The sequence below is a fragment of the Chiloscyllium plagiosum genome, unplaced genomic scaffold (assembly GCF_037043375.1).
Source record: "Chiloscyllium plagiosum isolate Xiang-an unplaced genomic scaffold, Cpla_swu_hap1 HiC_scaffold_11, whole genome shotgun sequence".
Taxonomy (NCBI): domain Eukaryota; kingdom Metazoa; phylum Chordata; class Chondrichthyes; order Orectolobiformes; family Hemiscylliidae; genus Chiloscyllium; species Chiloscyllium plagiosum.
The window spans coordinates 33795916-33812085 of NW_028270149.1; the positions used below are offsets into that span (position 1 = coordinate 33795916).

General features: G+C 44.9%; 1 protein-coding gene across 7 annotated transcripts in view; it reads left to right on the forward strand.

Moving 5' to 3' along the window:
- The first annotated feature begins 155 nt into the window (after window positions 1-155).
- Window positions 156-16170, forward strand: part of xiap (X-linked inhibitor of apoptosis) — a 34660-nt gene continuing 18645 nt past the window's right edge. For 2 of the 7 annotated variants that reach the window (XM_043704875.2, XM_087991969.1), the window contains exons 1-2: window positions 164-281; window positions 14106-15166. In XM_043704875.2, coding sequence (XP_043560810.2) covers window positions 14272-15166 — 895 coding nt within the window. In that variant the 5' untranslated portion in view covers window positions 164-281; window positions 14106-14271. Of the gene's footprint in view, window positions 282-6603; window positions 6666-14105; window positions 15167-16170 lie in introns of all 7 variants that reach the window. The other 5 variants (XM_043704880.2, XM_043704873.2, XM_087991970.1 and 2 more) reach the window with 5 other exon arrangements.

Here is a 16170-nt window from a genome sequence, read left to right on the forward strand (position 1 = left end):
TGCTCGGAATGTATCCCTTTCTGCTATAACCAATCAACTTGCGGCCACCCTGAGCTGCAGCCAATCACCACCGTACTCGCAATGATTGACAAAGGGATTTCTCGCTACAGTGAGAGTTTCCATTTGGTTCGTGTGACGCAGGCAGGAGTTGCAGACTTTGGGTGTGGACAACGAGCCAGGCTGGGTTTATTACCCGGACTCTGGGCCATATGGGCAGCATTGACATCTCGGTTCCAGCTGCGCGTCACTGACTTAAACGTGCAGAAAGTCTTCAAGCTGAGGTAAAACCCTTTGCTTTTCTACTGACGTCAGTGGTATCCCGTGGCATTTAAATCATTCCTTCCACCTAAATTACAGACAGAAACGCATCAAAGCTGAATAGTGCATTGAGTTGCCCCTCGAGCAAATATTTCACAAGCTATTGGTATGGCAGAAGGCCGTTCCTCTGATTACCTGGGATATGAGTCCGTTTATGGATTAAGAGCAATGAAATAATGTAAATGAATGTCAAACTTCATTTACGCTCTGCATTCTAGGCGCTGTGTACTCAGTTTTGCTTCAAGAAGAAGCTGTTGTAATTTTTAAAATTGTTTGTTCCAATTATTGTTAATTAGTAAATCACGCCATAGATATGGGCTTTTGTTTATATTACAACTAAAATGATACTTTGAGGTATCAGGCTTCCAGCTTTCTGATATGTGAATGTTACCTGGTGGAAACTGTTTATTTGACTCTTTATTTGTGAACTTCTTTGGTATAAATTTCTTTACACCCTGAAAATATAGACTTAATGTGTTTTATGACTTATAGATGAATGTTTGTGGTATGTTTACACTAATTTGAGTTGTTTAGGTGTTAAGTGTTTGAGAATGGTAGTAGAAAATTTATTCACCATTGATATGGTACCTGAATTTATACTGCTTAAAATATTTGTTTTAATTTGAAGTCCTGACTTGGCACTTAAGTGTCTTGTGGTCTCAAATTTTAGCAAATGATACTATACAAGTGAATAGATCTATCATCACTGGCTTCCTCAACAGAATAGTGTTCTTCTCGTCAATCTCATTTTGACATTCTGAAGTGACTCCATTGGTTGAACTTTCTCCTTTTTTAGTTTTCCATATCTGGCTTCATTCAGTTTTTAAAAAGAAATAACCAGTGGGTTGATAGAGGGCAAGTGTTGATGGTTCAATTTTGTAACCTTTTCATCTGCAGTACTTGATTGACCGTTTTATTCATTCCAATCTGTTCTTCATGCTGAGTGGTGTTCATAGCACGTTTCCTCTTTATTTTTTGTTACAGTGCAACAAAACAATGCACTGTATTTCAACTGTTCTAACCTATGTTTTGAATAACTTTATCTTTGTGGAGTCAACATTTCTGTTGCTTTTTTAAAAAAAAATCTTGTCTTTGGAGAAATGAAGGGGTGATGGCTTTTGTAATTCCCAAATCTGGGGACCTGGGTTGAAATTCTGCTATGGCAGATCGTGGAATTTGAATTCGCCTAAATAACTGGAATTACAAATCTAATGACCATGAAACCATTGTCAGAAAAAAAACATCTAGTTCACTAATGCTTTCCTTTTAGGGAAGGAAGTTTCCCATCCTTAGCTGGTCTGGCCTACATGTGATTTCAGATCCACAGCAATGTGGTTGATTCAACTGTCCAATGGGCAATAAAGTCCAACTAGTCAAAGACCTAAATAGAGGCAATGCCATACTATGGATTAAATAAGTGGTGGTCAAATTCCTTTCGACCCAATTCTGCCTCTGAATCAAGTGCATTTTTTCGTATGTTCTGATGTGTGTTACAGGAACTTAATACTTTCTGAAAATGATTTACTTACTGTCCATTCCAATTTGTGAAGGTAAAAGGCTGGGGCTCATCTCACTGGAGACTGAGGGGTTGATGTTTCATTGATGTTTGAAATCATGCTGGGCATGGATAGGGTGAGCAACCAAGTTCTTCTCCTTGGGTTAGGGCAGCCCAGAACTAGAGTCCATAGGTTTAGGGTGAGGGGGGAAAAATGAGATGTAAGGAGCAACCTTTTCACTCAAAGGTGGTGCGTGTCTGGAATGAACTGCCAGAGGCAATGGTGGAAGCTGGTACAATTACAACATTGAAAATAGCATCTGGATGGGTATATGAATAGGAAGTGTTTAGAGGGTGATGGGCCAAATGCTAGTAAATGGACTCGATTTGTTCAAGACAGCTGGTTGGCATTAAGCTGGATCAAAGGGTCTGTTTCTATGCTGTAAATCGGACTCTAATTCAGTTATGCCGCCACTGAGTGTTTAAGGTTTGTTTTAATAGCATCAAGTGAAAATCAAATTTAGGAAGTGATTATCTAAGTTTCCTCTCTATTGCTTTGTTTCAGCTTGCATTGCATGTTTCTAATAACAAATGGTTACAGGTGCCCTGTTTTCCTTTTTTAAGTGTACATAACTCCAGTTTTTATCTGTGATTCATCCTTCCTGGTAATCCGAGGGTAAAAAGAGAAAAATGATCTATTTAGTAATCACCAAATTCTGCAATTCTCAACTCCTTGTACTGACCCCTCTATCATGAGTTAAAATGACTTGAGCTGTCTGCTGTAATCTCCCAATTCTTATGGGGAAGCATAATTTGATATGCAATGGTTATTTGCTGAGGCTCATCCCTGCTTTCATGTCCTGAACTCCCTAAGGGATAGAAATCTGGAATTGGCACAACCAGCAAATCTATAAAGATTTACAGTACTCAACGTAAGCTGTCCTGCTCTCCCCATGCACTGAACTTCTCCAGCATTTTGTGGTTTTTGTTTACAATCTCCAACCTCTGCAATACTTGGCATTGCATGGTTTTATCATGGTGATTTCTGGGCCATCTCTTCACTGAACTGGTTTTCTTGTCTTTGGATTACCCAGAATTCGAAAGCTCACCTTTTTTATTTCATTCATTGTCTCCTTAGCCTTTTGGCTCTCAAACTCAGTGGATGAAACTTGTCTCTTGAAGTGCTCTGTCTTTTGTAGTGCAGTTGGATAAGTGAGAACTTGCACCACGTTACCATTTTTTTTTAATTGTGTTACCTCCCCCTCAATTCATGGCATGTTTGTTAATCTGAAGCACTTTGTGACTGTTAGTGTTACGTCTGTCAATCCATTAGTTTCCGTTCTTCCTCTGTGAACATACACTCCATTCACTATTTTCACTTAAGCTTTGTTGAATCAACTATCTAGTTTCCTTTCTTTTTAAATTACGTAAGCAAAATTGAAGGGGTTTCCCAGTTGAAGACAGGAAATTTTTAAAACTTTTTCTTCTTGCTAACCAGTTTCTCATCTCTTCCAACTGACTAATTGACCAATAGAATAAATGTGTCTTGGAATACTAAATGTGACAGCCCTCTGTCACGATTGTGCCTGTTGGAATGAACAGAGTCCTGTGTATCAAGCTGTAATACATCACTTGATGGTATTTTTACAACTCATAACTTTTTATTCACTTCCTTCCTATAATTGTTTAAGAATTGTATGTTCTTCAACTTTTAGTGTCTCTGATAGCGTCATGGAGATGTACAGCACAGAAACAGACCCTTCAGTCCAACCCATCCATACCGACCAGATATCCCAACCCAATCTAGTCCCACCTGCCAGCACCTTGCAAATATCCCTCCAAACCCTTCCAAGTCATATATCCATTCAGATGCCTTTTAAATGTTGCAATTGTACTAGCCTCCACCACTTCCTCTGGCAGCTCATTCCATACACTCTCCACCCTCTATGTGGAAAAAGTCGCTCCTTGGGTCTTTTATATCTTCCCCTCCCACTCTAAACCTATGCCCTGTGGTCCTGGACTCCCCCACCCCGGGGAAAAGACTTTACCTATTTATCCTATCCATGCCCCTCAATTTTGTAAGCCTCTGCTCCAGGGAAAACAGCCCCAACCTGTTCAGCGCCTCAACATTAGCTCCTATCCTCCAACCTTGGCAACATCCTTAAGTCTTTTCTGAACCCTTTCAAATTTCACAACATCCTTCCGATAGGAAGGAGACCAGAATTGCACGCAATATTCCGACAGTGGCCTAACCAATGTCCTGTACAGCCGCAACATGACCTCCCAACTATCCTGTACTCAATACTCTGACCAATAAAGGAAAGCATACCAAACGCCGCCTTCACTATCCTATCTACCTGCGACTCCACTTTCAAGGAGCTATGAAACTGCACTCCCTAGGGCCTTACCATTCAGTGTATACATCCTGCTAAGATTTGCTTTCCCAAAATGCAGCACCTTGGTTTTTTTTTCTGAATTAAACTCCATCTGCCACTCAGCCCATTGACCCATCTGATCATCTTAGAGAAGAATACCCCTCACCTTGTCTACTCTGCTTTGTCTTTTATGCCTCAAGATAAATATGTATTTGGACGTCTTGCTTTTGTTGGAGGGCTTCATTTTGGTTCTGCTGTAAGTAGCATGATGCATCCAAGGAAGTCAGCTTTCCTTTAGATTTTTGTACTTAACTGCTTTTGATTTATTTCTGATCTCTTGGATTCTGGTAAAGGCTGCCTTGTCTGACACCAATTTAAGTCCTATTAAAGGTTTCTGTCCTCGTTCTCCTTGTCCTTATCTGCGTTGCCTAATTGTTGTCATTGCCAAATATTTAGTTTTAGTTTGCTATCCTTCACTAACTCGAAACAGATACCATTATTGAAGCTAACATAGCAACATTATCGCTATGCTATTCTGTGTTGAACCAAGAGTTGAGTTTAAGTCTCATGTGATTCAGTGATATTGTTACTCACCACTGCATGACATGACACTGAAGCGCAACTCTTGGCTCAGCACATAGTAATACTATCACTGAACAGCTTGATTAGAACATGTCTACAATTGGATCCAGGTAAAAGTCGGGGAATCTAGAAGGTTGAGAGGCTACCTTTTAGAGAAGTTCATAAAATAATGAGGTATAGATAGTTAATGTTGCCTTTTTTGACAGGAAGGGGAATTTTCAGATGAGACTTTTTGAAATTGAGAGGAGAGGGTTTTTAAAGAAGGCATTGGTCATTTTTTTTTTTTGGTTTGTGTGGAATGAACTTCCTGAGGAAGTGGTGGATGTGGGTACATTTAGGCCACTTAAAATACACTTGGTATATGAATGGGTGAGATTTGGAGGGATATGGGCCAGAGCAGGCAGGTGGGACTAGTTTAGTTTGGGATGATGGTCAGCATGGACTAGTTAGACTGAAGGGTCTGTTTCCATGTTGTATGACTATTTTGTACATATGGACAATTGGAGTATATGATTGAGTCAGGCACAGTTGCACCAGCTGACTTTACTCCTGTAAAACTGCCAAGTGGAATGTAGAAGTAAGTTATAGTTTGAAACCCTAACGGTTGAGGCCTTAGTGAAAGTAAATGTATTAGTAGCGCAGTTCCATTTGTGAAAGCAGAACTACAGTTTTTTTTCTTGACCTGTACAAAGCACCTTTGTTAGCTGTGTCCAATTTTTATATCATGCACGTAGACCAATGGCCTTGGAAACGAAGCATAGAATACCTACCATTTGAATTGGGTGTCAGACTTACATTTGAGCTAACTGTTGTTTTTTTGGTTAAACTGTAGTGCTGACTTTGTGGAAAGTTGGGTTTTTTTAGTGCAAATACTGAACAACTTGGGTTCTGTTCATAGGACTTAATGGTAAGGTCCAAGGGAGTGTTGATTAACAAAGAGACCTTGGAGTGCAGGTTCATAGCCCCTTGAAAGTGAAGTCGCAGGGAGATAGGATAGTGAAGGTGGTGTTTGGTATGCTTTCGTTTATTGGTCAGAGTATTGAATACAGGAATTGGGAGGTCATGTTGCGGCTGTACAGGACATTGGTTAGGCCACTGTTGGAATATTGCATGCAATTCTCGTCTCCTTCCTATCGGAAAGATGTTGTGAAACATGACAGGGTTCAGAAAAGATTTACAAGGATGTTGCCAGGGTTGGAGGATTTGAGCTTTCGGGAGAGGCTGAACAGGCTGGGATGGTTTTCCCTGGAGTGTCGGAGGCTGAGGGGTGACCTTATAGAGGCTTACAAAATTGAGGGGCATAGATAGGATAAATAGGCAAAGTCTTTTCCCTGGGGTGGTAGGAGTCCAGAACGAGAGGGCATAAGTTTAGGGTGAGAGGGGAAAGATATAAAAGAGACCTATGGGGCAACTTTTTCAGAGGATGGTAAGTGTATGGAATGAGCTGCCAGAGGATGTGGTGGAGGCTGGTACAATTGCAATATTTAAGAGGCAGTTGGATGGGTATATGAATAGGAAGGGTTTGGAGGGATATTGGCCAGGTGCTGGCAGGTGGGACGAGTTTGGGTTGGGATATCTGGTCGGCATGGACGGGTTGCACCAAAGGGTCTGTTTCCGTGCAGTTCATCTGACTCTATATAAACTTAATTGATAGAGACTGACAGGCCTTGATGTGGATGCTCATACGCTGTACAAAAAAAAAACTGCAGGTTAAATACCTGAAATGGTCTGTCCAAAGGAGTCAACCTCATGGAGTAGGTTTTTAATTTGTGTAAATTTGCTGTTGGCTTTCAATGAACCTGAAGCAGTTAAACCAATGTCTTGACTTCACAGGGGACAGTGTTGGTTCTTCATTTATCCGGCCTATGGAGCAAGTTTGCTTGACTGCCAGAAAGGTCAGTATAGGCAGTTAAAGGGAACCTTTTTCCCCCAAACTGACTTGTGGTGTTTTTCGAAGATGCTATTTTGGAGTGGGATAGGAAGAGTTGGTGGAACAACATATATTGCAAATTCTTAGTAACTTTTCACATTCAAGTACTGTAATGAGTGGATAGGAGATTTTGTTCATCTGTTTTGAACTAGGGTTTTTAGTGAACTTTCAGCAAGAACCCTTGCATTTGAATGTGTTTTGGATTGACAATTTGGACAGTGGTAAAAACAATGACTGCAGATGCTGGAAACCAGATTCTGGATCAGTGGTGCTGGAAGAGCACAGCAATTCAGGCAGCATCCGAGAACAGGCAAAATCGACGTTTCGGGCAAAAGCCCTTCATCAGGAATAAAGGCAGAGAGCCTGAAGCGTGGAGAGATAAGCTAGAGGAGGGTGGGGGTGGGGAGAGAGTGGCATAGAGTACAATAGGTCAGTGGGGAAGGAGATGAAGGTGATAGGTCAGGGAGGAGAGGGTGGAGTGGATAGGTGGAAAAGGAGCTGGGCAGGTCGGACAAGTCCGGACAGGTCAGGGGATCGAGTTGCTGGATGAAGTGGGGGAAGGGGAAATGAGGAAACTGTTGAAATCCACATTGATGCCCTGGGGTTGAAGTGTTCCGAGGCAGAAGATGAGGCGTTCTTCCTCCAGGCGTCTGGTGGTGAGGGAGCGGCGGTGGAGGAGGCCCAGCACCTCCATATCCTCGGCAGAGTGGGAGGGGGAGTTGAAATGTTGAGCCACTGGGCGATTTGGTTGATTGGTGCGGGTGTCTCGGAGATGTTCCCTAAAGCGCTCTGCTAGGAGGTGCCCAGTCTCCCCAATGTAGAGGAGACCGCATTGGGAGCAACGGATACAATAGATGATATTAGTGGATGTGCAGGTAAAACTTTGGATGTGGAAAGCTCCATTGGGGCCTTGGATAGAGGTGAGGGAGGAGGTGTGGGCGCAGGTTTTACAGTTCTTGCGGTGGCAGGGGAAAGTGCCAGGATGGGAGGGTGGGTCGTAGGGGGGCGTGGACCTGACCAGGTAGTCACGGAGGGAACGGTCTTTGCGGAAGGCGGAGAGAGGTGGGGAGGGAAATATATCCCTGGTGGTGGGGTCTGTTTGGAGGTGGCAGAAATGTCGGCGGATCATTTGGTTTATGCGAAGGTTGGTAGGGTGGAAGGTGAGCACCAGGGGCGTTCTGTCCTTGTTGCAGTTGGAGGGGTTGGGTCTGAGGGCGGAGGTGCGGGATGTGGATGAGATGCATTGGAGGGCATCTTTAACCACGTGGGAAGGGAAATTGCGGTCTCTAAAGAAGGAGGCCATCAGGTGTGTTCTATGGTGGAACCGCTCCTGGGAGCAGATACGGCAGAGGCGGAGGAATTGGGAATACGGGATGGCATTTTTGCAAGAGGTAGGGTGGGAAGAGGTGTAATCCAGGTAGCTGTGGGAGTCGGTGGGTTTGTAGAAGATGTCAGTGTCAAGTCGGTCGTCACTGATGGAGATGGAGAGGTCCAGGAAGGGGAGGGAGGTGTCAGAGATGGTCCAGGTAAATTTAAGGTCAGGGTGGAATGTGTTGGTGAAGTTGATGAATTGCTCAACCTCCTCGCGGGAGCACGAGGTGGCGCCAATGCAGTCATCAATGTAGCGGAGGAAGAGGTGGGGAGTGGTGCCGGTGTAATTACGGAAGATCAACTGTTCTACGTAGCCAACAAAAAGACAGGCATAGCTGGGGCCCATACGTGTGCCCATGGCTACCCCTTTGGTCTGGAGGAAGTGGGAGGATTCAAAGGAGAAATTAAGGGTCAGGACCAGTTCGGCCAAACGAATGAGAGTGTCGGTGGAGGGGTACTGTTGGGAACGTCTGGAGAGGAAAAAACCGAGGGCTTGGAGGCCCTGGTCATGGCAGATGGAGGTGTAGAGGGATTGGATATCCATGGTGAAGATGAGGCGTTGGGGGCCGGGGAAACGGAAGTCTTGGAGGAGGTGGAGGGCGTGGGTGGTGTCTCGAACGTATGTGGGGAGTTCCTGGACGAGGGGGGAAATAGGACAGTGTCGAGGTAGGTAGAGATGAGTTCAGTGGGGCAGGAGCATGCTGAGACAATGGGTCGGCCAGGGTGGTCAGGCTTGTGGATCTTGGGAAGGAGGTAGAACCGGGCAGTGCGGGGTTCCCGGACGATGAGGTTGGAAGCTGTGGGTGGGAGATCTCCTGAGGTGATAAGGTTCTGTATGGTCTGGGAGATGATGGTTTGGTGATGGGGGGTGGGGTCAGGGTCAAGGCGGCGGTAGGAAGAGGTGTCCTCGAGTTGGCGTTTGGCTTCAGCGATGTAGAGGTCAGTGCGCCAGACTACCACTGCGCCCCCTTTGTCCGCTGGCTTGATGGTGAGGTCAGGATTGGAGCAGAGGGATTGGAGGGCTGCACGTTGAGGGTGAGAGGTTGGAGTGGGGGAGCGGGGTCAACAGGTTGAGGCGGTTAATGTCCCGGCGGCAGTTGGAAATGAAGAGGTCGAGGGCAGGTAATAGGCCAGCGCGGGGTGTCCAGGTGGATGCAGTGTGTTGGAGGTGGGCGATGGGGTCCTCAGAAGGTGGGCGGGAGTCCTGATTGTGAAAGTAAGCTCGGAGGCGGAGGCGACGGAAGAATTGTTCGATGTCACGGCGTGTATTAAATTCATTGATGCGTGGACGGAGGGGGACGAAGGCGAGTCCTTTGCTGAGGACTGATCGTTCGTCCTCAGTGAGGGGGAGGTCTGGGGGGGATGGTGAAAACTCGGCAGGGCTGGGAGCTGGTGTGGGTGTGGAGCTGGGAGTGGGGTCGGAGCCAGTACCTGGAATGGATGTGATGGTGGGGGCAATGGGGGTGGAGTCGTGAGCAGGGGTAGTGTTCCCCTTGGGGTTCTGGGGGGTGGGGATAGTGACAGTGGGGTCTGTGGGGGGCGTGTCAGCAGAATGCAGGTGAGTGGCGCTGGTGGGGTCGGAAGTGGCGGCAGACATGGCAGTAGGGGTGGCGGAAGTCACTGAGCGTGTGGCATCGGCAATGATGTGAGGGCCGGAAGTGGCTGTGGGAGTGGCCATGATGGTGGCAGAAGTGACATCATCAATCAGCGTGGGGGTGGTAGCTGCATCAGCCGCATGGCTAATGGTGTTTCCGAGGCCAGGGGAATCTTCTGGAATGTTCGAGGAGCGCTGGTTATGGAGGTGGGTGGATAAAAGTTTGTTGTACTTACAGTTTTTGATGTTTGAGATGGAATTGAAATACTGTTTGTTGAGAGTATCCCTCCAATCCCTCTGCTCCAATCCTGACCTCACCATCAAGCCAGCGGACAAAGGGGGCGCAGTGGTAGTCTGGCGCACTGACCTCTACATCGCTGAAGCCAAACGCCAACTCGAGGACACCTCTTCCTACCACCCCCTTGACCCTGACCCCACCCCCCATCACCAAACCATCATCTCCCAGACCATACAGAACCTCATCACCTCAGGAGATCTCCCACCCACAGCTTCCAACCTCATAGTCTGGGAACCCCGCACTGCCCGGTTCTACCTCCTTCCCAAGATCCACAAGCCTGACCACCCTGGCCGACCCATTGTCTCAGCATGCTCCTGCCCCACTGAACTCATCGCTACCTACCTCGACACTGTCCTATTTCCCCCCTCGTCCAGGAACACCCCACATACGTTCGAGACACCACCCACGCCCTCCACCTCCTCCAAGACTTCCGTTTCCCCGGCCCCCAACACCTCATCTTCACCATGGATATCCAATCCCTCTACACCTCCATCTGCCATGACCAGGGCCTCCAAGCCCTCGGTTTTTTCCTCTCCAGACGTTCCCAACAGTACCCCTCCACCGACACACTCATTCGTTTGGCCGAACTGGTCCTGACCCTTAATTTCTCCTTTGAATCCTCCCACTTCCTCCAGATCAAAGGGGTAGCCATGGGCACACGTATGGGCCCCAGCTATGCCTGTCTTTTTGTTGGCTACGTAGAACAGTTGATCTTCCGTAATTACACCGGCACCACTCCCCACCTCTTCCTCCGCTACATTGATGACTGCATTGGCGCCACCTCGTGCTCCCGCGAGGAGGTTGAGCAATTCATCAACTTCACCAACACATTCCACCCTGACCTTAAATTTACCTGGACCATCTCTGACACCTCCCTCCCCTTCCTGGACCTCTCCATTTCCATCAGTGACGACCGACTTGACACTGACATCTTCTACAAACCCACCGACTCCCACAGCTACCTGGATTACACCTCTTCCCACCCAACCTCTTGCAAAAATGCCATCCCGTATTCCCAATTCCTCCTCCTCCGCCGTATCTGCTCCCAGGAGGAGCAGTTCCACCATAGAACACACCAGATGGCCTCCTTCTTTAGAGACCGCAATTTCCCTTCCCACTTGGTTAAAGATGCCCTCCAACGCATCTCATCCACATCCTGCACCTCCGCCCTCAGACCCAACCCCTCCAACCGCAACAAGGACAGAATGCCCCTGGTGCTCACCTTCCACCCTACCAACCTTTGCATAAACCAAATCATCCGCCGACATTTCCGCCACCTCCAAACAGACCCCACCACCAGGGATATATTTCCCTCCCCACACCTCTCCGCCTTCCGCAAAGACCGTTCCCTCCGTGACTACCTGGTCAGGTCCACGCCCCCCCCTACGACCCACCCTCCCATCCTGGCACTTTCCCCTGCCACCGCAGGAACTGTAAAACCTGCACCCACACCTCCTCCCTCACCTCGATCCAAGGCCCCAAAGGAGCTTTCCACATCCATCAAAGTTTTACCTGCACATCCACTAATATCATCTATTGTATCCGTTGCTCCCGATGCGGTCTCCTCTACATTGGGGAGACTGGGTGCCTCCTAGCAGAGCGCTTTAGGGAACATCTCCGAGACACCCGCACCAATCAACCAAATCGCCCAGTGGCTCAACATTTCAACTCCCCCTCCCACTCTGCCGAGGATATGGAGGTGCTGGGCCTCCTCCACCGCCGCTCCCTCACCACCAGACGCCTGGAGGAAGAACGCCTCATCTTCCGCCTCGGAACACTTCAACCCCAGGGCATCAATGTGGATTTCAACAGTTTCCTCACTTCCCCTTCCCCCACCTCATCCTAGCTTCTAACCTCCAGCAACTCGATCCCCTGACCTGTCCGGACTTGTCCGACCTGCCCAGCTCCTTTTCCACCTATCCACTCCACCCCCTCCTCACTGACCTATCACCTTCATCTCCTTCCCCACTGACCTATTGTACTCTATGCCACCCTCTCCCCACCCCCACCCTTCTCTAGCTTATCTCTCCACGCTTCAGGCTCTCTGCCTTTATTCCTGATGAAGGGCTTTTGCCCGAAACGTCAATTTTGCCTGTCCTCGGATGCTGCCTGAATTGCTGTGCTCTTCCAGCACCACTGATCCAGAATTTGGACAGTGCCACACTTTAGTCACCATGACAAGCGAGCGCCACATGAGGAGAAATTCTAAGCAGGCCAAAGAGCTACTTAGTTTTAAATACTTAACTTGAGTGCACTTCTCAGGAATCTTGTGGGTAGCCTCATTGATATGCCAAAGTGATTCTTGACAGTGATCCCAATATGAAACCCTACACCATTTTCTTGTGATTTCCCACTTTCCATTCTGAGCTCTTGACCAGCTACTGAATTGCAAAGAAGGTCCACTGATTCCAACATCAAGGCTTTTTCCATTTTCAGTCAGTTCCAAATGACTTTTTAAAATCCTGCTCTATAATTAAACTCTCCGACTATTTGGATCAGGCAGGACCTCCTTTTTTTTTTTCTCTCGATTAATTAGGCTGGGTTTATCTGAAATACAGAAGTCTGGGAGATCTCCATATTTGTTGGAGAAGCAGTGTGTCAAGTCAGTTTGCAGTTGAACAGTTTTTTTCCCAATTTTGAGGTTGACAGCACAGGTAGAATATTAAGTTTACCCAAATGGTGAGGGAGCCTTATGCAACAAATAAAAACAACACCTGGAGATGAAGGGCCAGAAATCAGTGGAAAGAGTTCAAGTACTTAACTGAGAGCTGGGAAATTGGGAGGTGAGGAAATTGGTAGCCTCAGGAGGGCAGAACAGACTTGCTGAACGTGAAGTATAACAGTGGTGCTTCAATGTGTGCAAAAGGCTCAAACCAAATGTTTTGTCTTATTCATTGAACAGAGTCATACGCAGAGATGTACAGCTTGGAAACAGACCTTCATTTCAACTTGTCCATGCAGACCACATATCTTTAATAAATCTAGTTCCATTTGCCAGCACTTGGCCCATATCCCTCTGAACCCTTCCTATTCATGTACCCATCCTGATGCCATTTAAAATTCTGTACCAGCATCCTCCACTTCCTCTGGCAGCTCATATTTCATACACAAGATCTGGCAAAATAGAGCTTGTGGACCAATGTGATAAGGGCTCATCTGATGTGAACTTATTAAATGGTTGTTTGGCTTCTTCTGTGCTTTTTCAATTGAAATCTATATCTGGTCAAGTCTGTTTTTAGAAATTGTTCTGAATCTTAATTTGGAAGAAGAGAATTCCTTAATGTGACATATTTCAAAGTAGCCCTGATCAGTTGATGCATGCATATCTAATGAACAGGTGCCCCCTTGTGACAAAGAGCTTATCAGTCCACTGTGACAGTTGTGAATTCTTGAAGTAAGCATGAAGTAAAAAAATTTTTCCTGCAAGTTTTGTTGCTCAAAGGAAATTGACTAAATCAAATTGATCAGATTGTAATATCACATATCAACTGGTCTTGAGTGAAATGAGGAATTGTAATACTACTCACTTTCTGTATCATTACTAGCTTGTGATTGGAGTTGTTCTGAAGAGCTATCAGTATGATTTGGATGAAACCAGTGCATATTGACTCTCTTGATAAGAGATTACAGTTGTATGTTCTGATGAAGAGCTTGGTCTTGAAATGTCAACTTTCCTGCTCCCTGGATGCTGCCTGACTGGCTGTGCTTTTCCAGGACCATGCTTTCTGACTCTGATCTCCAGCATCTGCATTCCTCACTTTCTCCTCTTTGTATGTTCTGTTGAAAATAGTTTGTTGCTTTCACTTACCTGGGTACTCTATAATGAAAGTGTTTTTGTGAGTACTGTTTGTTCACATATCTCAATTGCTGTCCTGAAAATTGCACTGATCAGTAGAATTTGACTTTGAATCCCTTTGCATATTAACAGTCAGATTGTCCAGTCTGTACCATCTCTGGTAGATTTTTGAGCTATTGCTCATTTTCTCGTCAATGTTACCCAATCGGTATGAGCATTGGGAGTACTTGGTCTTCTATGTTTAATTTAAAACCAAATATTTCTGTTTCTAATTCACTGCCAAGTGTTTGTAAGTACAATAAAAAGTTTGCATGGTTTAATCAGTTTTCTGTTTTTGATGTTGCAGCAGATTCTGGGGAAGAAATGATTTGTAATGATTGCTTAAATTTGACAGTGAAATCTCTGCAGAAGAAGTTGACTATTTGAGCCACGTTGGAAAGACACCAGAACATAGAAAATATTAAGAACCTTTTGGCTTCCAGCACTTGAGTGGAGTTTTTTGTTCTCCCAACATGGATATTACAACTGATTGTAAACAAGATCTCTCAAATGAAATCTATCGGCTTGGAACATTTATCAACTTTCCATCTGATTCCCCAGTATCAGAAGCAACATTAGCCAGAGCAGGTTTCTTCTACACAGGTATCAAAGACCAGGTTAGGTGTTTCAGCTGTAATGGTGCAGTAGACAACTGGCAGCATGGAGATTCTGCTGTACGAAAACACAGGCAGCTATTTCCAGCTTGTCCATTTATTAATGGTTCAAGCCTGAATGAACAAACTGCAAGCTCCAGTTTTTCAGGCACATCTCATGACCCTGCAAATTCCGATCAAGCAGTTGCAACTAGTCCTCATGCTTCAGAAAATGGCCCTTGCAACCATTTGAATGTTGTCCACCAATATTGTAATCAAGTTCTCAGCAATCCTGTGAAAAGTAAGAGTATTGAAGACCTGTCCCATCTACGACCCAAAAATCCTGCAATGTGCAGTGAAGAAGCCAGACTTTCTACCTTTGCCAAATGGCCTAGTTATGCAATTGTAACACCAAAAGACCTTGCTAAAGCAGGACTTTATTACACGTGCAAAGATGATCAAGTACAGTGCTTTTGTTGTGGTGGGTTAATGAAAAACTGGGAACCTGGAGATCGAGCAATGACTGAACACAAGAGACATTTCCCCATGTGTGCGTTTGTTTCAGGGCGTTTTATTGGAAATATACCAATTGATCCAAATTGCAGTGAAACAACAGCTGCTGATCAGTCTGTAAATGAACCTAAAGCAAATGCTTTTCACTTACCTAAACATCAAGACAAGCAGACATTAGATTCACGCCTTCAAACCTTCAAATGTCAAGTGCATTTTCCACTTAATATTGCTGACCTTGCAAGAGCTGGATTTTACAGTACAGGTATGGTACATTTCTTTAAATTTTGATACATTGGAGTTTTAGTCAGTCCACTTTGAAAATTTTGATGTTCCTGTCAGTTTGTTTTTGCAACTCAAGTAGTTATTATACTTCTTCATCAAACAATGTCAGACATGCTGAATAACTTTATTGACTTTTGTAATTGAGCAAGAGGTGAGCATACCAGACCTAAGGAAATGAACTAATCGGGAGTGGAGTTCACTAAATATCAGATCAAAGAAAATATAGTATCTAATTCCCCAGAGGAGGTGGTTTCTATCTCTGTCAAAACTAAAAGGAGAAGATAATATATCAACTTGATAACAAATTCCCTTGTTTCAGCAACTTAGATTTTAATTTCTTAAATTTCTCCTCCTTCAAACCAGCTAGCCAACTTTTGAATTTTTCTGTAACTTACCATTGAGTATAATATGGCAGTTTTTTTTTTAGTTGCGAACTTTAAATGGGGTAGATTGGGCTTCTGAGTATTTATTTATTTTCAAATGAACAGTTAAGAAAAAACATTTCAATATTTGTTAAAAAGGACTTCCTGAGGGTATCAGAATCCCCCACAAATAGCATCAACTCAGTTCATGTTCATGTTGAGGTGCACAGAGCAACAATTTAATGTCAATTCTGTGTGGGGAAATGGAGTTGGAACAATGGGCAGTGGACTGTAAATGACCAGGAAATCAGTGGTGTCCCATTGTACACAGATTCAAACAAATGATCTCCATTTAAAATGTGCATCATTATGTTAAATATGGTCACAGAATCATGACCAAATCTGTGGCATCTCCAATCTTGGTCCTAAAACAGAAATTGTATAAACAATTAGCTAGCAACATTCCACTAACTTGTAATGTGCTTTACTTTTTTAAAATTAAACAAACCCACCATGTTAATCCCTGATGAGCAATTGATTATAAGACCATTCTCCTTTTAACAGCCAAACTATTGCATGTGTAGTCATTAATTGTAATAAAATTGTAGACTGTGTTACAAGT